This window comes from Mastacembelus armatus, chromosome 23 (assembly GCF_900324485.2).
Source record: "Mastacembelus armatus chromosome 23, fMasArm1.2, whole genome shotgun sequence".
NCBI lineage: Eukaryota > Metazoa > Chordata > Actinopteri > Synbranchiformes > Mastacembelidae > Mastacembelus > Mastacembelus armatus.
This window is the reverse complement of record NC_046655.1, coordinates 4,705,830-4,726,590: the sequence shown is the minus strand read 5'-3', so window position 1 is coordinate 4,726,590 and position 20,761 is coordinate 4,705,830. Positions and strand designations below refer to the sequence as shown.

The window sequence follows — 20,761 nt, the reverse complement described above, 5'->3', positions numbered from 1 at the left end:
GGACTCGGGTTTTTGTATTATCTGATGTTTTTTCACCCTATCGTCGCTATTCCCTCTGTCTGTAGTAGCCTAAACAGTTAAAATAACATTACGGATGAAAAGCAAAGAAATGTCTTTAAAAGTCCCTTTAAAACATAATAAAACAGCTCCCCCTGACCATGGTTAGGAATAAGCGGGTTTAGATAATGGATGGTTGGAGGGATAAAATAGCTGCTAACAGTTATATGCTCAGTTGTTGCGCCCTTTTCAGACTTAAAAACTGGATGTTGTCAAATTGTGACTTTATTTTGAAAACCATCACCGGAAACGCCCCTGTTTCTGCGCTTTGCTTTATGTTGCTGAGGTCCAGAAGCAGCAGTTTGAGCCAAGGTTGAGAGGAGCACTTCGCTATCTGCCCCAGTGTTTCTGTGCGTGTTCGGGCTGTCCACTCAGGTTGTGTTTAGTTTCGGACGTGACCGCAGGTGAGTGAAACCCTTTAAACCTGTTTAACGTTTGATGTGACGCAGTTTGGCTCAGACTGACCCACGTAACACGCTACGTGTCGTGTGACTTAACGTTAACGTTACTGGCAACTTTTCGGTGTTTAGATAAGCCGCACACTGCACAGGCCCCCCTGTCAAAACAGAAAGTAAAATTATACCGACCGAAATCCGAAATAAATCACTACTACAAATACTACTACTAGTACTACTTAAAATCACTTCCCTAACTTTCTACAGAGTATCTGTTGTATTACACAACGACGAATTAAAAGTAGCATTTATTTATTAAACTGTAACGTCACCTCTGACAGGCCTCTGAAATAGTCGAGTTTATTTGAACAGGAAGTCATTGTGTGAGCCTCTAGAAACAAACAAACAAACCGTGTATAGAACAGACTGCGTTTGGTTATCTTAATGTAATTATCATGTGACCTGTCTGCAGGTTTGGTTTTTTTTGTTGCTGCATACTAAAACACTGAGTCACTTTGTGATGTAGGCATGGAGCTGTTTCTATGTTGACATGTTAACACTCACTTATAGTCCATAAGACATGGAAATGATTTTGTGTGTGTTTATTAGAAGGCTGGTTGTCCAATTTTTATTCTGTGTTTTATAAAACTTATATCAAATAAAAAAGTAGGATTAGAGTCCAGGAAGCACGGTGGATTGGTGATTAGCACTGTTGCCTCACAGCAAGAAGATTCCTGGTTCGAAATATTTCTGTGTGGAGTTTGCATGTTCTCCCTGTGCTTGTGTCAGTTGTTTGTCTCTATGTGGCCCTGTGATGGACTGGGGACCTGTCCAGGGTGGACCCCTGCCTTTCACCCAAAGAGAGCTGGGATAGGCTCCAGCAGATCCCTGGGACCCTGGTTAGGAATAAGCGGGTATAGATAATGGATGGATGGTTGAATTAGTCATGAAATTGACCCAGAGTACATGAAAATGAGTTAAAAATCAAATAAACAAGGTATCTCAGTGTGTGTAATAGAAACAACCTTCACACAGGTCATTAACAGTCTCATATTCCCTTATAATAGTTCATTTAATAACAACTGATGATGCACATACAGATCATGTTAAATACCGATGAGTAAAAGTGGCTTATAGCTGAGGTATTAGTTATGATGGTGTGCAGTGGCCTTTAACTGACTTTCTTCCTAGTTAGTATAAATAAAGTGATGTGTTTCCATTCACGAAGGTTCTTGTACTGTATATTTAAATGTTTTCCTCCTGTCAGCATCATGGCGTCTGGAGGCCCTGTGCTGAACGGCGACATCTCTCGCTCTCCCAGTCAGCCTGGCACGCTGGAGGAAACCCTGCAGCAGATGAACATCCTCATCCAGGAGAACAGAGACCTGAAAGGTGAGAGTAGGTGGTGTGATCAAAGCAGTGGGTTCAGAAGAAAGTTTGAGTGTGTTTTTGCTACAGCATTCGTCAATAAAGAACTCTATCTAAACACTTGTATCAGGACTGGCTACACTGTGTAGTGTCAAAGGTCTGTGGAGACTGTTTCTGACGTCTGTAGTGTGACAGACCAGCAGAGGAAAGCCATAAAAGCTAAGAAGATCATAATTCAGATGGCTCGGCTGGTACAATGTGCCTTGTCCTATTTCTGTCTCTCAGAGGCCCTGCGTCAGACCAACCTGACAATGAAGGAGCGCTTTGAGGGTCTGTCTGTGTGGCGGGAGAAGCAGCGGGAGGAGAGGGGTTTTCTGGAGAGCCGGCTGGAAGAGGCTCGAGGTCGCATGGATGCGCTGACAATCCAAAACCAGGAGTTGATCAAGAAGCTGGAAGAGGCAAAGAGAGCAGAAGGAGCTCCAGGGAGCCAGGTGAGTCTGGATCAATGTAGATGAGAAACACTGTGTTCTTATGGTAGTACTTTTAAAATTACCCTCATTATATTATGTATTTTCTAATGATGTTTTACATTGTGAATTAGGTTACATCAGATTAAAAAATCCACCAAATTGCATTATAACCCAAGGCTCAATATTGTTCCTACACTACATAATATTCTGCATTTGTGATATGTGATCTCATTTCTAGGTAACATCATCCAATCAGAGTACAGAGCTGGATGCCTTGCGTGCCCAAGTTGCTCGCCTGCAGGCAGAGAAGAACGACCTGGTGGCCCTGAACTCTGAGCTTCAGCTGAAGGCGGATCAGGACTCTCAGGACAACTCATTCATCGAGATCATCAGGGTCTCGGTGAGTAGCATCACACATGTATTACAAGAACGCAGAAACACACTGATATCGAATCAGTGCTTCCCTCAGAATTCTCTTTTATTTAGTGTAAAGTGACTTAATTGCCACTGTAAATCCACCCGCTAGTGTAGTGTTTAGAAATTCTAGTTATTATGAGCTGTATCAAAGCAGGTATATAGGTGTAAACCAAAGTTCTGGGATCTAACTGGGTGTTTTTGTTCTCAGAGTGAAGATGTGAATGGGGTGAACGATGTGTGCGGTGTTGAGTGCACCAGGCGTCCCGACCTGAACATGACGACGTCCCGGCTGGACAACGAGGAAGTGACGGTCAGTCAGCTCCTCCAGTCACTGAGGAGCGAGACGCAGCAGGTGGAGCGGATGCATGCAGAGCTGCAGGTTTCTGCTGCCAGGTAGTAGGCCACCACTTAAAGGAGCAGTTCACCCACAACCATAAAGTGGTTTGTTTTTATTTACTATCTCTTGAAATTTGTCAATGTGGAACAGAATTAGAGAGCTGGAGGAGAGGGAGAGTAATGTAGACCAGTCCACACAGACAACCCAGCCAAAGACTCCAGAGACCAAGGAGGATTCTGGGAAAGAGGATAAGGTATTTATTACTCAGTACCAAAAATATGTGTGGTACTGTAGTAGACATCCTCAGAAGCATGTTTATGTAAAAAGAAGCAATATAGTAAAATCTGGCATCTATTGTCTTTGTAGTTTGACATTGTACAGGAAACCGAGCTACCTACTGTCCCCTGGTAGGAAACATTTGGATTTGTTGTGTAATGTATGAGTGTGACTGATTACGGGAATATTTCAGGCAGCGTCAGAGGTGGAGAACCTCAAATCTCAGATGATGACACTGTTCAAAGAGCTGCAGCAGGCCCAGAGCAAGCTGGATGAAGCAGAAGGCATGAAGAAGAACCTGCAGGACAGGTTAGGGCCTCACACGCATTGTACACATACAGCATACTGATGATTGTATCTTAACTTGCAAACAATTTAGTAAAGTAAAAAAAAACCTACATAGTGTGCATCCATAATAAGGCCAGTGTTATTTAATTCTGTATCATAAAACAACACACAGCGTCTTTAAATGAGGAGTGCAAGTGTTTCCTCTGTCTTCATGGTCTGGTGATGTCCTGTGCTTGTTGTGTGCAGATGTCGGGAGGTGGAGCAGGACGTGACCACCCTGAAGGCCCAGCTGCTGGAGAAACAGGCTGTTCAGACGGAGAACGAACGGCTGAAGCTGCAGCTGGACAGCATGCAGGCCCAAGGCCAGATAGAGCAAAAGAAGGCTACAGAGGACAGGTCACATGACACACTTAGACATGTAGACATTGAACATAACTTTTTAATTCTCCTAAAAAGTTAGCAATCTGAAGCATTTTAATTGTATTTTGACAAAACAGCCATAACTTAAAATCCTTTCCTCACTGCCTTATAGGAACACCCTGGCCCAGCTGAAGGAGGCCTACACCAAGCTGTTTGAAGACTACAACGAGCTCAAAGAGGAGAGGAAAAAGAGAGATGTATGTTTGAGTAGTGTAACCAAGATTCTAGCAACAGATTATACTGATTCCCACCGAACCTGATACAGTTTACCTTTACCCTCTGGTCCTGCAGTCTCAGTTGGTGCAGAAGGAGGTGGTGGTCGAACTGCAGACCCGGCTGACGGCTGCGGAAGAAGCCCTGGCAGCAAAACAGAGCCAGATTGACAATATGAAGCAGGAGATCTTCCAGAAGGAGAAGGAACTGGAGACCATATCTGTGTTCCAGGCTCAGGTCAGTGGCTGTATACATTGTTATTTATCTGTTTAGCCCAGTTGACACTGGGACCAGAGTATCAGACGTTTACAAAACAACATGGCATCCTTTGGTTTCATGGTGGTTTTCATGCTGTTGATTGTACTGTCTGTGCAGGCGGAGGTCTACTCCTCAGACTTCTATGCAGAGCGAGCAGCAAGGGAGAAACTCCATGAAGAGAAGGAGCGTCTGGCCACTCAGCTAGAATTTGTAAAGAAGCAGAACACCCAGCTGCAAGAGGAGATGGACTCCCTCGGCCGGTATGGAATCAAATAAAAGGCCTAAAGTAGTAAATTCTGAGACTGGTGACATGAACACAAGCGGCTAGGACTGTTGCTTTTGTAGATCCAGTTCTAGACCTTTGCCTTTCCTTTGCTGCACCATTTGTTTTGTCTCTCTCCATAGGCGGTCACTGAATGAGATGCAGAGGAGACATGTGTCAGTGGGAGGAGCTCCGCATGGAGCAGGTGCATCTCTGGTTGGAAGAGGTTCGGCTTAAGTCATCTACTTACTTACTTACCGTATTTTCTGCACTTTTTTTACTCCACTGGCTCCTAGTGCAATCTATACAATGTAGCGACTTATATGTGTATATTTACAGTCATTGTGTTGAATAGTCAATAGTGTTAGATGGCACTCTTGACTCAGTTGAAGATAATACTGTACCGTTCACACTAAACTACAACTCCTAGTGTAAAGAGAAAGAAAGAGCTATACTGCAGACTTCAAAGTGCAGGTAACAAAGTCTGAAGCTGAAATAATGAATTTTGTAATACTTACTTACAGAGAGGTAGAACTTCCTTCTGAACTGTTCAAATCCCATGTCCTTTACCTACCTGATAGTCTCTTAGCTTAGATTGGTTGACCTTTTTGCTACACGACATTCAAGACTAATACTCATTTTCTTATCTGTGTGCCATTTGGTGTTGGACAGATGGAAAAAAATTCTCTTTAGGATTCTAACCATTAGCAACATTCACATTACATGTAGTTTTTAGCTTTATTCAGTGTAGCTGAAACATTTATGCAGCAGGTTCAGGTTGTGGTGTCTCTGATTCTCAGGTACCGACTGGCAGCATCAGGGAAACATTCCCGAACATGCCTGTCCCAAGTGCAACGAGATCCTGCCAGACCTGGACTCCTTGCAAATCCACATCATGGACTGCATCAACTAGACCTCATCATTATGCACATCTAAAGCAACAACAGTTACATTAGCACCTTATTCTGAGTCTTCCTCTGCCTTGATATGTACCTCTTCTCTGATCCCTCTGCCCACACTCCACACATCCCCTATCAGATCAGTAATATTCACGTCACACAGTGCCACACTTTGGTGGTGGCAAAAACATACTACTGCTCTAGAAATAGCACTGTAAGACACACCCTTATATAGGTTTTAAAGAAGGCTCATGCCATCTGATGCATAGTTTATTTCTGTGTTAACCCAAAACAAGCTGAATGTCAAATAAATCTGGAACATCAAAACAGAAGCTGGATAACCCTTTTATAAGGTTTTAGTTAGTCTGTCACACATTACATAATCAACCAAAGCTGAACCTAAAGAAATTGCATTTCTTTACCAAGTCCAAGTCTATCTGCAAAGTGAAATAATTTCTTTATATATTTTTTGCTTGGAAAAAATATTTTAGCTCCCAATTGGGTTTTTGGTGTAAAAAGTACAGTATGCATGGGCCATATATGCACTTTATTATAAAGGTAGATATTTTATTTGAATCTGCAGATAATATCTGGTAATTATAACGTAATATATTTAACTTGTTAATCCACCTATCACCGTAAGCAACATCTGTATCTGCAGGAGGCCCGAACACCCTACTGGTTCTGTAGATTTGAAAGGTCTTTTGAAGCTATGTTATGATTCTGTGAATGAAAATAAATTAATTTGTGAATTTCTGTCTACTCATATTGTGAGATAACAAAATCCAGAGGACTATGTTTTAAGATGTAAAAAGCTAATCTAATTATGTGTTTTTCTCTGAGGAGTGTTGCTTCCTGTTATTTTAAGGATTGTGACTTTACTTTGTTCCCCTACTTGCTTTAGTTTGTGCACCTCTAACTTGTTTTTGACACTTTGGGGTTAGTGTGCAGACACTGATGGTGACAATGGTTGTTCCTGTTCCAGATTCTTAAACTTATCATGATCCCAGCTTTTAGTTCAGCCAGTTTTACTGTCTGGATAATTTCCTTGAGGAATTTAGTTTCCTCTGAAGCTCCTTCCACTCTCTCTGAGCAGCTAAATTCACATTGTATGTTACCTGTATGTAAAGCTTGTTTCAAGCCATTATTTTTTTTTCCAATGTGTCAATACCATCCTGGTCATAGAAATAGCAGGATTTTATTCAGTATTTTAGAAGTTACATTTTGCTTATAGACTTTTCTTGATTTTGTGTCTACTCTGGTTTCTCAGATTCACACACTTTGATGACACATATTCTCAGGCACCTTTCAGATGATCTTTCTTATACACCCTTTTTGTGTTTCTCCTACGGGCTTTCTCCTAAGTCTTTATTTGGACTCGATCACTGCTGTCCATCTTTTCCTCGACAACTGTGGAAGTTTTAACATCACTCTTTTTCCCGTGTCTCATAAGCACATCTGACATAAATCCTTAACAGCACAAATCCGTGACGCTTTAGATGTACTTAAGCTAACAAAAGTATTTCTTTTGAGGGAATTTAGATCTTATATTTTGGTTTATAAACCAGGCTATAACACAAAAGCGCTTTTTAGGTTAGGCACATGATCGGACACCTAAGCAGCACTGACAACACACTGGGGTCCTTCATTTAGCGCCAGTTTAGATTTTGTCCGTCGCTCAGAGCGAGGTCGAAGAGTTGAAGACGCATCAGATGTGTCATTTTTAACATATATAACCGTATGATCTGTACATAGTCACCCCCAGAAGGATTTCTAGTTAAAAGAGAAATATGTGGATAGGTTTGACGTGGTTGTGAAGTCCGTCAAAGTTCTGTTAGAGTTAGCAAAGCACACAAAGATAACCATATAACCCCAGGTAAGTGGACTGTTGTGTTGTTGACTAATGTTAAATTCATTTATCCTAAAGCCTCGTTTGGTATTAAAGATTTTATGTTTCATTTTACTGAAGAAAAAAGCGATATTCTCTCTCCGGGTGTTAAAATGCTGACCTGTATCTGTCAGTTTAAATGGGCCTGGACACCCGGAATCATTTTTCTTTCGAAACAGTTTCTAGTCGAGACAATTTGTTTTGCTATGAGTTTGGCGGCGGTGGTGCCCTGACTGGCCACATACACATTATTTCTACCATGAATCAATTCAGGAAATATTTAGATGACGTTAACTTACAGGGTTAAATTGACATTATTAGCCCATATACTGCCCCTCATTACCCTTTCAGCCATACTGTAAGTTACTATACTGCTTCAGTCTCCAAAGCTTTACTGCAGACTGTGTTGTAGGCAGGTCAGCAAAATATGCACAAATATGTCATTAACCAAACTTTTAATCCTGTTCTGACCAAACATGTAGATAATGTTTTATGTTTATAGACCCGTAGCCTGTTTAACTGTATGAGCTGCCTCTTTTAGGTAACCTGGCTATTTGAAATCACCGTTAACAGCTTTGCAATGGACAGTAAGTATCAAGATTTAAAATATGAGTGCCGCTTTATCCGTAGATCATGATATAAGATACTCACGTACTGTATACCGTCTTCACCCAGGTGAGGATGATCTGGACATTTTGGCGGCACTGCTCGCTGAGAGTGAGGGCATTGGAGAAGAACAGGATGGTCGGCAGCAGGCGGACGACCTGGACGACTTGTTCGACAATGACAACGATGAGGAAGAGTATGAAGAGGGCGATGAGGAGGAAGAGCAAGACATAATGGCCCAGGATGTTGTGTCAGATCTCTTTGGAGATGTGGATGACATTGAAAATGAGGAAAAAGACACTAAACGAAAGGCAAGTGGAGGAGAAGCCAACGAAAGTCTGAACAAGACCAAGGAGGATTTGCAAGGTTTGTACTGCAGGGGTCTGTCTTTTATGTATCAGCTGACTGTTGCTTGTTGGATCTGTGTTTTACACAAGTCTCATGTCTTCCTTCAGAGGAGCTCAGGCAGATGCAGGAACAGATGCAGAAATTGCAGCAGCAGCTGGAGGCGAGCCAAAAGGTTTCCACGTTATCGTCGACTCCAGTCAGAACAGCAGGGAGCTCATCTAGTCCCAAACCAGCACCTGCCAAACCAACACCTCCCCGAGGGCTGTCCTCCAAAGTTAGCCAGGCCAAGCTAACCGCTGCCATACAGAATACCAGGACACAAGAGGGTAAAAATTTTGCTGTTGTCTATCTGAATGAATTGTTAAGGACCAATGGAAACTGCACACAAAAGCACTGGCAAAAACTGATGGGCTCTTGTTTTCCTTGTCTTTGGACAGAAGCAGTGTCGTCTTCTACTCCAGTTAGTGATGGAAGTGTGAAGCTCCAGGAGTCCTCTGAATTTGATGATCAGCTCAACAACGCAGAATCCTTTAAACGCAAACCCAGGGTAGCTCACCAACCAAAACCCAGCACATCACCAGGTAAAACATAACCTCACATCTGCCAAACACAAATTGCACAATCACTAAAATAGCATTGTCATTTGAATTGATACTAAAGTGAAGACAAAGGTGTATTAACGTATACTGATGTCTTCAGAGGGCAGAGGGCCATTGGTAGAGATAAAGATCGGCAGTTCCTTCCAGCCAGTAGAAAGTACCAGCAATGTTTCCAATCCTCTGCGGTCACCTCCACCTCAGAGCAGACCTTCAGCACCCGTATCATCAGGACAGTCTAAACCATATCCTCTTCCTCCTCTTCCTAAAGACGTGGCTGTTGAGAAATACTCAGGTCTACGGCTCAGGTAAGAATACTAATATTAAACTGACGATGTTTCATGAAAATCTAGGCTTTTCATTCTGAATCCAGGCTTTTTTCCATTTCAGAAAACCACGGGTCTCTTCCAGTGAGATGGACCGCAAAATGGGGGGGCGCCGACTAATCCGTCTGTCACAGGTGCCGGAGCGTTTGGCTCGGGAAAAACTGGAGGACAGTGACTGGGTGACGTTTGCAGTGTTGGTTAACAAGGCCACACCGCAAAGCAGCAGCAGTGTAGGTCTATGCTCAAAACTAACATTTCAGATTGCACCTCTTGTGTTGTTTAACACAGCAACATGTAAACGGTTATAAATGACATTCTAACAGTTAAATACAAAATATATATTGTTGAGTTCTCTGTACCAAATTACATCTTCACAAGATTGAGATTTTCATCCAAAGCTATCACTTTTACAGTCACAGTTTTGAATGAACATTTCTTTTCTTCAGGGCAAAACCTTCAGCATCTGGAAACTGAATGACCTCCATAACCTTGAAGTGTTTGTATCTCTGTTACTGTTTGGCGACGTCCACAAAGAGCACTGGAAGACGGAGCCAGGCACCGTTATTGGACTCCTCAACCCAAACCCCATGAAGCAGAAAGATGGATATGATGGGGTAAGTGGACTTTGCATCTGAGTGTTCCAGCCATTGAAATCTGCCCAGTATGACCCCAGGCGGATATTCTGGCCATGGAGCAGCTATACTGGATCAGTTAGGGTTTATGGACTCACTCTCCTCACTCATATTTCCTACAGGTTTGGGAATTTAACTGACTGCCTTCCTCTCTAATCTTTATGCCGTTTACTTGAAATTACGGTGTTGTCAAAATCCATGTGACATGTCATTAAGACATGCTGGAAACCTTCCTGGTGTAATAGAAGACAATTACAGTTTTATTGTGAAGTTTTTCACTAAAACTATACAAAACAGTCTTCCTGAGGTTCACCAACTCTCTGCACTGTAATAAAAGTTTATTTTGCAATACAAAAGTTCAGTGTTTTGTCTAGACAAGGCCGATTTGAACATTAGCAAATCAACAAACGATGGAACATCTCAAATACAGAGGATTTTAGAAAAAATTAGACTTCGGGATCACATTGTAACTAACTGGGTCTGAAGGAAATTATATGCGGCATCGTGTTAGTCTTGAAAATGACCAGTTTTCACTTGTGGTAAAGCTACAAACCTGTTTTATTTATACATGAATATGTTAGAGGATGTGTTTTTGTGTTGTTTTTTTTTTCAACTGGTTTGGCAGCCAAAGTGTCTTCCCATTAAAGCAGAAGACTGATTGGTGGTTTCAGTGAACACAAGCTGCTGGTGTCAGCATCTCATGACAAAGTGAGAGGGAGTAAAGTGGTGAGGAAAACTGTTCCTAACTGCACTGCACATCATACCCCCACAGCCCTAAGAGCACAGACTGAACTCACAGCTCCTCTGAGAAGACAATCAGGTTTCATTTAAAGATTCAGGTGCTGAAGTTTTAATTAGAGCTGCAACTGAGGATCATTTTCATTTCACTGATCAGTCTGGTAATTATTTTCTTGGTCGGTCTGTGAACACTCCAGAAAAGTTCAGGATGTCAGAATATTTTCAGTCAATCAACTGATTAAGTGCACTTGATGATAACTGAGACAGGCAGATTCACCTTTCAGAAAGTAAGTGTGTGTTGAATATGTGCAGGTCAGCCTGACAGTGGATCACCCACAGAAGGTGCTGCTGATGGGTGAAGCTCAGGACTATGGCACCTGCAAGGGCATGAAGAAGAATGGAGACCCCTGCTCTCAGATCGTTAACATGGTGGGTCCACCATCTCGTGCTGCACACTGCTCCACATGGCATGATGGTAATCACATTATAGGTGGATTCTGTCTCACATTAGCCTCTTTTTGTGTGGTTGTTCCTGCCTGCAGTATGAGTGCCAGTACTGCCAGTACCACGTCAAGGCCCAGTATAAAAAGATGAGCTCAAAGAGGGCCGAACTGCAGTCGGCGTTTTCAGGGAAAGCCCCCAACAGGGTGAAGGGGAAGGGCGGCAGCCTGAGGGAGCGGCTGTGTCAGGATGGTTTCTACTACGGCGGCGTGTCCTCAGCTGCCTGCGCTGCCTCGCTGTGAGTGATGGTGGATTCAGCAGTTTCATTGTATTTTCCACTGCAAAGTTTTCCAGAAATCTAGTTAGTGATAATGAATCCAGTGATTTTTCAAAGCCACTGTGTTGAAATGAAAGTTAGAATCACCTCCTAATGTTAGCATGGAAAGAGCATATCACGCTGTCACACATGCCATAGTCACAACCCTGCTCACTTAGGATTCTGGTTGAAGATGTATTTGCACTTTTGCGGTGTGCATTGGTGTTAGTATGTGTTAGATAACTGCATCTTCCAAATCCAGCAACACAATGGGGCACTGTGCAAAATCTTAGTATTTTTGGTAACAGATCTCTGTGTGTGCGTGTGTGTGTGTGTGTGCGTTGCAGAACAGCATCTAAACCAAACAAACCTGTCCAGAAAACTCTGGACAATCTGTTTGTGAAAGGATCGGCTCAGCTCGTCAATCAGGCCAAGAAGCTCGGTAAGGACCGGCACTTTCACTAACACACATACACATAAGAACACACACAACGTGCTGCCTATGCATGTACATGTTTACAGGCCTGATAAACAGGACAGTTAGTCGGTGTGTTTTGTCTCGTTTCATCAGTATTGGCTGTGGCAATCAGCCTGTGGAGGCAGATCCTTCTGTTTTTAAAGTAGTAATACAGTGTTAGTGCATTGGGTACATTGCCAACAGACAGAGCTAACAGCTACTTTGACGTAATCTTATATGTAAATAAATACAGTTTAGTTAATGATTAAGATCCATGCCTTACCCTGATTTTATCTAGTCTCTTCAAAATGTTGAAATTCTGCACTCTGCACTCTGGTTACCTTGAGTTGAGATTTTATAGATATCTTATATTACACAATCTCTCATAAACCAAACCAAAGTTACATACACACACGTTATAGTTGCATATATCTGTCAGGAAAGAAATCCAAAATCCTTGTTAACTTTTCTTGTGTGTGTATTTTTAGCCATGCAGGCTGGTGATATTTCCGGTTGTTCTAATGAATTTAAGAGTCTGCTGTCCATACCAACACCTGGAGCTCTGCAGCTGAAGAAGCACTTGGCACAGGGCCGACAATCAGGTACACAAGCTGGAAATGTTTCTCCACCTTTGACTTCTCTGAACTTTAGGTTCAATAAAAATGCAGTGTTCAGTTATAGGACTTTGAAAACAGCATGAAACTCTAGTGTTTACAGTTTACATTGTTTTTATAAACCTGTCCACCCTCAGTCTCCAAAGATGCAGCTGGAACTCCTGTTCAGTCCATCTCTGCCTCAGACCTGCTGAAGCAGCAGAAACAGAAGCAGCGGGAGCTTCTGGAGAGCCGCCGTAGGAGGGTGGGTGAGATCCAGAAGAGGGTGCTGCAGAACTCAGCTGGGCCTGCGCCTGAGTCCTCGTCCTCTGTGGGCCGGGACGGTCTGATGTCCCCAAAAGCTGCTTCTGAGGCACCCAGAGCCATCCATAGCCCTGCAGTGCCCCACACCCCCACCCTGGGCCGAGGCTTCTCAGAGGGTGAAGACATCCTCTTCTTTGAGAACAGCCCACCTCCAGTGCCTGCTCCCAGCGCCCTCGGCCTATCAGCTACCAAGCTGGCTGCTCTGAAGAAGCTAAGAGCTAAAGGAACAGGGCTTGAAAAAGAAGACCCCAACGCTGTGAAGAGGAAGAGAAGTAACAGCAGTGAGATCAGTGCCCGGGTGGAGAAGAATCTGGCCTCACCAAATGGTACACACGCCCACACACAGTTCATTTGTTAAAAGCTCATACATACTTCATGCTTTAACTTCATAGTTATTTCATTTCACAAGATTGAAATTCATTTTAAGATCTCATGTGAAACAGTTCAATTTATGTTGAAGCAGTACATAACTCTTAATGGTTGTACTTGGCTGCAGTTTATATAAAAAATGATTTAATTGTATGGACAAGACATTCGTCTGTAGTCTATTTTTGTGTGTGTGCATGTATTAGTAATTCTGCCCTTGGTGCCCCAAGTACTGCATGAAATGAGATACTTATTGTTCTTTGACTTACCTGCACAGGTGAATCAACCAGTACTGAGGAGGAGGAGCCAGCACAGAAGAAAAAACGAGAGCAGCTTCGCTACATCGAGTCGGAGGAGTTTCAGAAGATCCTGAACGCCAAGTCTCGTCACGGGATTGTACTGCAGGCTGTATGACAAGTGCCACTTTCCTACATGCATCTCTTGATATTTGTTTTTCTTAGCCAATTTGGATGAGGATAGATCTAACTTCCTTTGTACTTAGCTGTCCTACATACTACCTACTAAACACTGTTACGTATGTGTGATTTAAAGACATTTCTGTCTGCTCCTCTGTCGTCAGGCGGAGTACCAGCTACAGGAGCGCTATTTTGACGCTCTGGTGAAGAAAGAGCAGATGGAAGAGAAGATGAAGGGCATCCGAGAAATGAAATGTCGCGCTGTCACCTGTAAAAAGGTACAGATCAGCTTAGATAAACAAAATGAGCTCTGGTTATTTAAAACATCAAAAAAAAAAAAAATACTTATCTTGAAGCTGATATGTGTACATCAGTGTAATATTCTCTAATTGCTTCTCTAAATGTAGAATAGTGTGCTGTAACTTCCCATGTTCCCCTGATTCCAGTGTAACTACACGTACTTCAAGCCGGCGGATCGCTGCGTGGAGGAGAATCACGATTTGCGGTGGCATGATGCCATGAAGCGATTCTTTAAATGTCCCTGTGGACAGAGAGCCATAGCTCTGGACAGGCTGCCACACAAACACTGCAGGTAAGGCACACCTGTCGTCTCTTCCATCGCACAGGTTTTCAGGGTTGGGCATCAAAACACTGATATATCACAGGGACTGAGATTTATTCTAGAGAGGAAGCTTTTGGAGTTAACATAAACTGAAAAGCAGCAACTGGGTTTTCTGTGACACTGAAAGTTGAAAAGACATGCAGTTTGCCTCTGCAGGTTTTCTGTCTCTCTTTCTCTTCTGCTGTGTTAATAACTTCCGTTTTTCTATCTCAGTAACTGTGGTCTGTTTAAATGGGAGCGCGGTGGGATGCTGAAGGTAAAAATCCACAGATTTCTTCTCATTCGAAAAGGAAAATGTATTTTATTGCTGTGAAAGAAAACAGAACTTATCCTCTTCATGTTTTATTGCAGGAGAAAAATGGACCCAAGATCGCAGGAGAGCTTCTCCTGCCTCGAGGAGAGGAGCATGCCAAGTTCCTCAACAGCATGAAGTGACAGCACCTTCATCTTAGCCTTAACTGGTTGTTAATGGAACATATCATTTAGCTTATTATGGTTGTTATTATGGTTGTTAGGTGTCTTAGTAGCATTTTTTGCATTTGTATCAGTTATTTTTAAGCTTTGTAGATTATGGAGATTTAAATCTGATTGTAATAAATATGCTAAAAAGCTAATTAAAGTAAAAATTAGCAGCATTTCATGTGCGACTGGTGTTTCTGCTCAGTTTGCAGCTGAAACACGACAGAAGGAAAACTGAGCAGACAGATTCTGCTGCCAGCCTGTGTCCTCGGTTTAGACTAAATGTTTAATGACATTAGATCATAGTGTAACGGACAAAATGTTTCTCAAAATAGAAAAAAATCCAGTTTTGTGAGTAGTGATGATTGGCTGTCTGACTGTTGGCTTCACTGAGGAGGTTCTAATGTCACAGGAGGGAAAGCACAGGTTGATATGTGTAGCTGAAAGGAATTATTGTTGAATTTCATGTACCTGCTTTAGTTTGGTGTGTGTGTGTGTGTGTGTGTGTGTGTGCTGGCTCACTGCCATAGGTTACTGGTACACTTGAATAAAACTATTGTTAATGTAGTGCTTTTTATATGATGACAGGTTATTTACTTTTCAAATATGTCTAATCTTTATTATAAAATGTTACAACTGATCGGTTCCTCATAGAGAACTTAGAAAAAATACTTACAGTTTGACATGGAACACCTCTTTATTATATAAGTATGTGGTCAATACATGTCTATCTGTAATAAATAACCTGCTGTTTGCATTTCTTTAGCAGCAGGGTGTTTGATTCACAGGGACTGAGCCAGTCTCCTGTATCAGGGTGCATACACCCTCTAACGTACTCCATGTGTTGGTGCGATGACTGCCGAGGCCTGGGGGCACTCAAGTCTCAGCCAGTCCACGTGGCCTTAAAGAGGAAAGGTGCAATCAGAGCAGAGATAAAAATCAGGCTTCTGGATTTCACGCTGTATGTTTAGCAAGTACAGCGTGCCATGCCACATTGCTCTGAGAGTTTATTTTGTGCTGCCTTTTTTGTCTCTACCTCGTCTCCAGCTGTTGCATAGTTTGATATTTCCACTCTGGAATGTGGAATTCAGCCTGATGACTTCTGCAGCTCAGCCCATCTTTTATTCCACACTGCCCCCCCCACCATCAAATACCCCAAATACCAGACGGTGCTAGTGTGAGTTAAACCACATCACTGGACTTGGAATCAGGAGCTTCAACTTTATTTGTCATTTTGAGTTACAGACCAAAAGTCAGTCTCTTAGCCAAAATAAAGCTGCAGTCCTCTGGCAAAACAGGTCTTATTACTGCTGCTAATGCTTCAGGCTAACAAAGGACATTGTATATCTTTTATGTAGATGTAACAGGTGGTATAAACAAGCATGCAAAACACGTAGTTAAACACATTAATATGATATGGTTTAACTTACAATACAAAAAAAACTGCACTTGGAATACATTTAACAGTTTGACATGAAGACATTGCACATATTCGGTTGTATCAAAATAAAGCAAAACAAAAAAAAAGGGACAAAATGGAAATAAGTTTAGGAATCACAGGGTAAAAATGATTGGGAGGATTTCTGCTCCAATGAGAAGCCCTGTAGCCCTGCCCTCCACGCAGCAGAGCGCGCTCAGTGGAACCAGTGGTAGCGAGGATAGAGGCCGTCGTAGTGATATTCTCTCAACTGCTCGTTCGTCTCCCTCGATCTCTCACTTTGCTCTGTGGAGTTGAATTAAAGCAGCTGCAATCAATCATTTTATATTAGCAATGAGTCACGATATCTTGAAGGGAGTCGATCATACATATATGCAAATGGATTAATATGACCAATGACCCAGTTACTATGAAAAAAGTTTGTGTTCTGTAGAGATCTTTTGGTTTTCTTCTACCAACCCCATTGACCCAGAGTGCCCAAAGCACAGGGTATCTGATATAAAATCCAGTCCCATCTTTATGGTGAGCGGTTCTTACTTTAGAAACTGTCACTCTGTATATAGCACGCTGGACACACAACCGCAGCGAAGATTGTCAGCTTGGGGTCGGCCACAAATTGACACTCTGATTTGGTGTGGAGTCTCAGGCACTCTGCTGTGGTCCACAGACTCGTGGGTGCCGAGAGGTTCATTTGAGATCCAGACTGAGACCAGACTGAGGCTGTTTTTAGTCAACTCTCTCGTGACAACTGACATTCAAGTAAATCTCAGGTTTTCCCCAAATAAGGCTTGCCCTGACCACACGACAAAGTTATGATAATGTGCACTGAATGATAAATGGTTGTAATATCCCCTGAGGATAAGGAAGAAATGAGATTGGCGATGATACTGTGTCCGTTTCTTTCACAGAAGCAGGAACTAATTTTCACTTGTTTTATTTTGAAACTAGAAGTAGGTGCAACCAGGTCTTACCATCACGCTCCTCCTCAACGTAGTTCTCATACTCGTTCCTTTGCTCCTCATTGTACTCTCTTCTTCGCTCAGTCACAGCCAGCCTTACCCTCTGCTCAGCTGTGGAGAGAGGAATGGGAAAGAGAAGTAAAACATTTGTCACACATAGTTCTGCAGTCATCCAACATCTGTTAAAAATATTGCCTATATCTGATTTGTGTCTTTCAGATAGTGGTGAGCAATGGAGTAGTTTCTCTTAGTCAACAGTGGTCTTTTGTGTCTCAGGCTAAGACCGCATTGCTCCTTGGATTTCAGGCACAGTTACCTGCAGTTACTGTTGCCTCACACGGGGCTGGCCCCTCGAGTTCTCATGGATCGGGCAGGCAAGAGGCATAATCAACCTTTTTTCAGGAATGTGGGCCTTTTAGTCAGGAGCCAGGGCCCCATTTAGTACTGTGACGTGCCATTCTTCTCATTTTAAGGAATACATGTGTGTCTGTAGTTACTGAGACTTGTTTTCAGTATTGTCCTCTAACACTTTGCATGTGTGTTTGGTTCATTTACTTTGAGGTGCGCTGGTGTGCTGTATCGTGCTGATGCTGGCAGTGGAATAATGACCGTATTGTACCGAGAAACAGAGGGAGGGAGATCCTGCTCCATACTACCCTGTGACTCCTTCTGCAGCCTCCAGCTTGCGTGTGAGTGTCTCTTTTAGGCTCACATTTAAGAGCTGCTACTGTACAGAGCAACACCTGCTTGAGTTTCCACTACTCTCTGCTTCTCCCTTGAGCTTTCACTGCTTGCAGTCAAAACCTCAAACCATATCATTTTCAGAGTCTAACTACAAACCAATAAACCAACACGTCCCCCACACCCTCACATACACCGGTTCTCTGCAGGGAGACAAATCGGCCATATTGAAGACTGCCCACAGTGTGACCACATTAGATAGTGTTGGAGCAAATCAACCACATGAAACACAAAATATGTATAAACCCACACCCCTCCCACCACTACCTTCAAACCACAGGTCAAACACAATTTGTGATCCTTCAGGTTTTCTGCTAACAGGACTGACAGCCAGCCCTTCCCTGCTGAAGATGAGGAATTGCCAGAGAAGAAGTGCTGGTCTAGGTGCAGACCTCACTTTTTAAAAATGCAATTATTTTGCCACTTTTACAGAAACGAGATCCACTCTATATGGGTGATGTTCCAACTGTGGCAGGAATCAGACTTTCCCCCAGCACCTGAACATAAAGTAGCCTAATAGTTTTCCATCCTCCAAACTTCAACCACATCCAGTTCTTGCTAAAAACCAAAGGCTCAAAACTACTGCCCTCCACCAGCTCCAGCAGCCTTTATTTGGGTCTTTGAATAGAGGAGTTGAACATGCACAGGAGGATTTACCTTGGAGCTCAGCATAGTATCGGCTCGAGCGGCGGCTGCGGCGTTTGAAAAAGTTTGAGGCATCTGACTGGGGAGTGAACACTTGCCGTGCTGCGCCTAAGGGTCAGAGGTCAGAAGAGGGTTATGTATGGAGGATGTTTAACACAAATGTTGCGTGAAATCGTTGAAAAGGTGGGGCAGATATCACCTTTAGACTCGGATGATTCTGAGTCGTCCTGTACTGCTGCACTTTCCATCACACTGGAAACTAAAGGCAACAGGAAAAGAAAACATCATTTACTCTTTTTCTCACTACGCAGGCTGTTGTCATTTTTTTCTCAATATATGTCATTGTATGAAAGGTTACCTGGGCCACTGCTGTTCCTTTACACATTATTAATGTGGCAGAAAGGAACAGGATTAAAATAACCACAACCATAATTATCCTCAATTATTGAAAATCACAGGATGTGTAGCCCTAAAAGGCCATCTGCCAAATTTTATTTTTCTCTACTGAATCAGTGGTGAATTTAGCTTGAACACAAAAAAATAACTACAAATCTTTAAACAGCCTAAAATTTGAATTTGTAATGTCCTCCTGTAGTCTGGTACAGTTCTCTTTAGATTTCTGTTGCTCACTGTCATCACCATTTTTTGCCAAGGTCCAAACTTCACTGACTGGTCTGGGATCGGCTTGATTCTCACTATGCATGTGCCCTCCAAATAACTGTACTCAATAATTGAAATAATTGAGGATTTTACAGGTTCTTGGTCATGTTCAAGGCAGTAAAATATGAGATTAAAAAAAAAAATCCTTCCCATATTCTTCCCCTTTACCCCACCCACCCAGACAACATACTCACAGGTGAGGATGAGGAGGGTGGTGAGAAAAGAGAGGACAGCGACTCGAGTCCAGGACATCTTGAGAGGTAAAAGCAAAAACACCACTGGACTTAACAGCACACCTAACCAGACCAAACTGAGAGGGGAGAGAGCTGAGGGACTGAAGGGAGAAAGGTGGGAGGAGAAAGAGAGTGAGACAGCGGCTCAGGGAGGGGAGGGAGGCTGCTGGAATTTCAGTTACCCAAGGGAGGAGGAGAAGAAGAAAGCAAGGAAGAGTGATGGAGTGATGTGAATTAAAAGAGTAGAATGGAAACCAGGGGCCAATGGACTGCTTTGGCATCAGCCATCTTAACGACATGGATTTATTATTTTATATTCTATCATGCTTAAACTGTTAAAAAGGAAGAAAATGAAAAATCTAATTAAAACTCATTTGAAATCTGAAGCCTTACTGTACTTCACTGTCCCCATCCTGCCTGTATTTTATTCACTTTGGAGGAAACTCTATGGAGCCAGTTTGGTTCACAACTACTGTTCATGTTGTTATTACAGCACAGTTCTCAGCACACTGCAGCAGCTCGATACAGCACAGTGCTCCATGTGGATTGACACTTCAGCTTCACATAGTGCAGGAAAATAGACCTGAACTGTACAGTCTGCATGTTCTCCCTGTGCTTGTGTGGGTTTTCTCCAGGTACTCTGGTTTCCTCCCACAGTCCAAAAACATGTATGTCAGGTTGATTGGTGACTCTAAATTGCCCATAGGAGTGAGTGTGAGTGTGTGAGGTTGTTTGTCTCTATGTGGCCCTGTGATGGACTGGTGACCTGTCCAGGGTGGACCCCTGCCTTTCACCCAAAGAGAGCTGGGATAGGCTCCAGCAGATCCCTGTGACCCTGGTTAGGAATAAGTGGGTATAGATGATGGATGGATGTATAGTCTGAGGGAAATTTTCCCACATGGATTTTCAGAGGGTTGAAGTGATCCATCATATTTGTCATTTTGTAGGGGGGTTTTTTGTATATAGATTAATCAGTATGTGCTTGAGCAGGTGGATAAAGAACAGGTGAGATTTAATGTTATTATTCATTAGTGTTCATTGTGTTGCACTTTAACATTAAAATGATTTAAACTCTGATACCCAGAAATCCTACACTATTTGTAATTCTGAAAGCTTTAAGTATATAACCCACATTAAGTGATTTTGACCAATTGGAGGCAGCACAGCAATCTGACATCACTTTAGTTATATTATTATAGTTAAATAAATATGACTGTTGTGTGTTACATTAATTATTTCCAATTGTTTTATTATAGGTCTTGGCAGATTATATAGAGAAAATGAGAGTTTAGAAGTG

General features: G+C 42.5%; 3 protein-coding genes across 4 annotated transcripts; 2 read left to right on the top strand and 1 right to left on the bottom strand.

Moving 5' to 3' along the window:
* Nucleotides 1–316: 316 nt before the first annotated feature.
* Nucleotides 317–6,416, top strand: optn (optineurin). Its single transcript, XM_026327397.1, has 13 exons — nt 317–461; nt 1,720–1,844; nt 2,106–2,311; nt 2,529–2,690; nt 2,916–3,100; nt 3,195–3,297; nt 3,514–3,629; nt 3,855–4,004; nt 4,141–4,225; nt 4,320–4,478; nt 4,617–4,759; nt 4,905–4,987; nt 5,562–6,416. Exons 2-13 carry the CDS (start codon nt 1,724–1,726, stop codon nt 5,672–5,674), a joined length of 1,626 nt encoding a protein of 541 aa, XP_026183182.1. The 5' UTR covers nt 317–461; nt 1,720–1,723; the 3' UTR covers nt 5,675–6,416.
* Nucleotides 6,417–7,311: 895 nt separating this feature from the next.
* On the top strand, nt 7,312–15,226 carry mcm10 (minichromosome maintenance 10 replication initiation factor). 2 transcript variants are annotated; one of them, XM_026326285.1, is made up of 18 exons: nt 7,312–7,536; nt 8,090–8,135; nt 8,224–8,520; nt 8,610–8,828; nt 8,943–9,083; nt 9,202–9,406; nt 9,489–9,654; nt 9,871–10,038; nt 11,107–11,223; nt 11,337–11,533; nt 11,899–11,993; nt 12,497–12,610; nt 12,760–13,251; nt 13,569–13,699; nt 13,872–13,985; nt 14,154–14,299; nt 14,543–14,585; nt 14,681–15,226. In XM_026326285.1, the coding sequence occupies exons 2-18, from the start codon at nt 8,129–8,131 to the stop codon at nt 14,762–14,764; spliced, it is 2,736 nt and encodes a 911-aa protein (XP_026182070.1). In that variant the 5' UTR covers nt 7,312–7,536; nt 8,090–8,128; the 3' UTR covers nt 14,765–15,226. The 2 variants fall into 2 exon arrangements, with proteins under 2 accessions (XP_026182070.1, XP_026182069.1); XM_026326284.1 differs by having other exon boundaries at nt 8,940–9,083; nt 14,681–15,225.
* Nucleotides 15,227–15,994: 768 nt separating this feature from the next.
* On the bottom strand, nt 15,995–19,637 carry ucmaa (upper zone of growth plate and cartilage matrix associated a). The gene is made up of 5 exons (XM_026327061.1): nt 19,426–19,637; nt 18,771–18,830; nt 18,584–18,679; nt 17,198–17,296; nt 15,995–16,511 (listed from the first exon to the last, which is right to left on the bottom strand). The coding sequence occupies exons 1-5, from the start codon at nt 19,481–19,483 to the stop codon at nt 16,423–16,425; spliced, it is 402 nt and encodes a 133-aa protein (XP_026182846.1). The 5' UTR covers nt 19,484–19,637; the 3' UTR covers nt 15,995–16,422.
* Nucleotides 19,638–20,761: the final 1,124 nt, after the last annotated feature.

Excerpts from the sequence above, each read along its gene's own strand:
- optn (XM_026327397.1), top strand. The coding sequence starts at position 1,724 with ATGGCGTCTGGAGGCCCTGTGCTGAACGGCGACATCTCTCGCTCTCCC. Across the intron at positions 2,691-2,915 it reads TCGAGATCATCAGGGTCTCG|AGTGAAGATGTGAATGGGGT; the intron begins GTGAGTAGCATC and ends TTTTGTTCTCAG. Across the intron at positions 4,005-4,140 it reads AAGAAGGCTACAGAGGACAG|GAACACCCTGGCCCAGCTGA; the intron begins GTCACATGACAC and ends ACTGCCTTATAG.
- mcm10 (XM_026326284.1), top strand. Across the intron at positions 10,039-11,106 it reads AGAAAGATGGATATGATGGG|GTCAGCCTGACAGTGGATCA; the intron begins GTAAGTGGACTT and ends GAATATGTGCAG. Across the intron at positions 13,252-13,568 it reads GAATCTGGCCTCACCAAATG|GTGAATCAACCAGTACTGAG; the intron begins GTACACACGCCC and ends TTACCTGCACAG.
- ucmaa (XM_026327061.1), bottom strand. The coding sequence starts at position 19,483 with ATGTCCTGGACTCGAGTCGCTGTCCTCTCTTTTCTCACCACCCTCCTC. Across the intron at positions 18,680-18,770 it reads AGAATCATCCGAGTCTAAAG|GCGCAGCACGGCAAGTGTTC; the intron begins GTGATATCTGCC and ends TCTGACCCTTAG. Across the intron at positions 16,512-17,197 it reads CGTTGAGGAGGAGCGTGATG|AGCAAAGTGAGAGATCGAGG; the intron begins GTAAGACCTGGT and ends TCAACTCCACAG.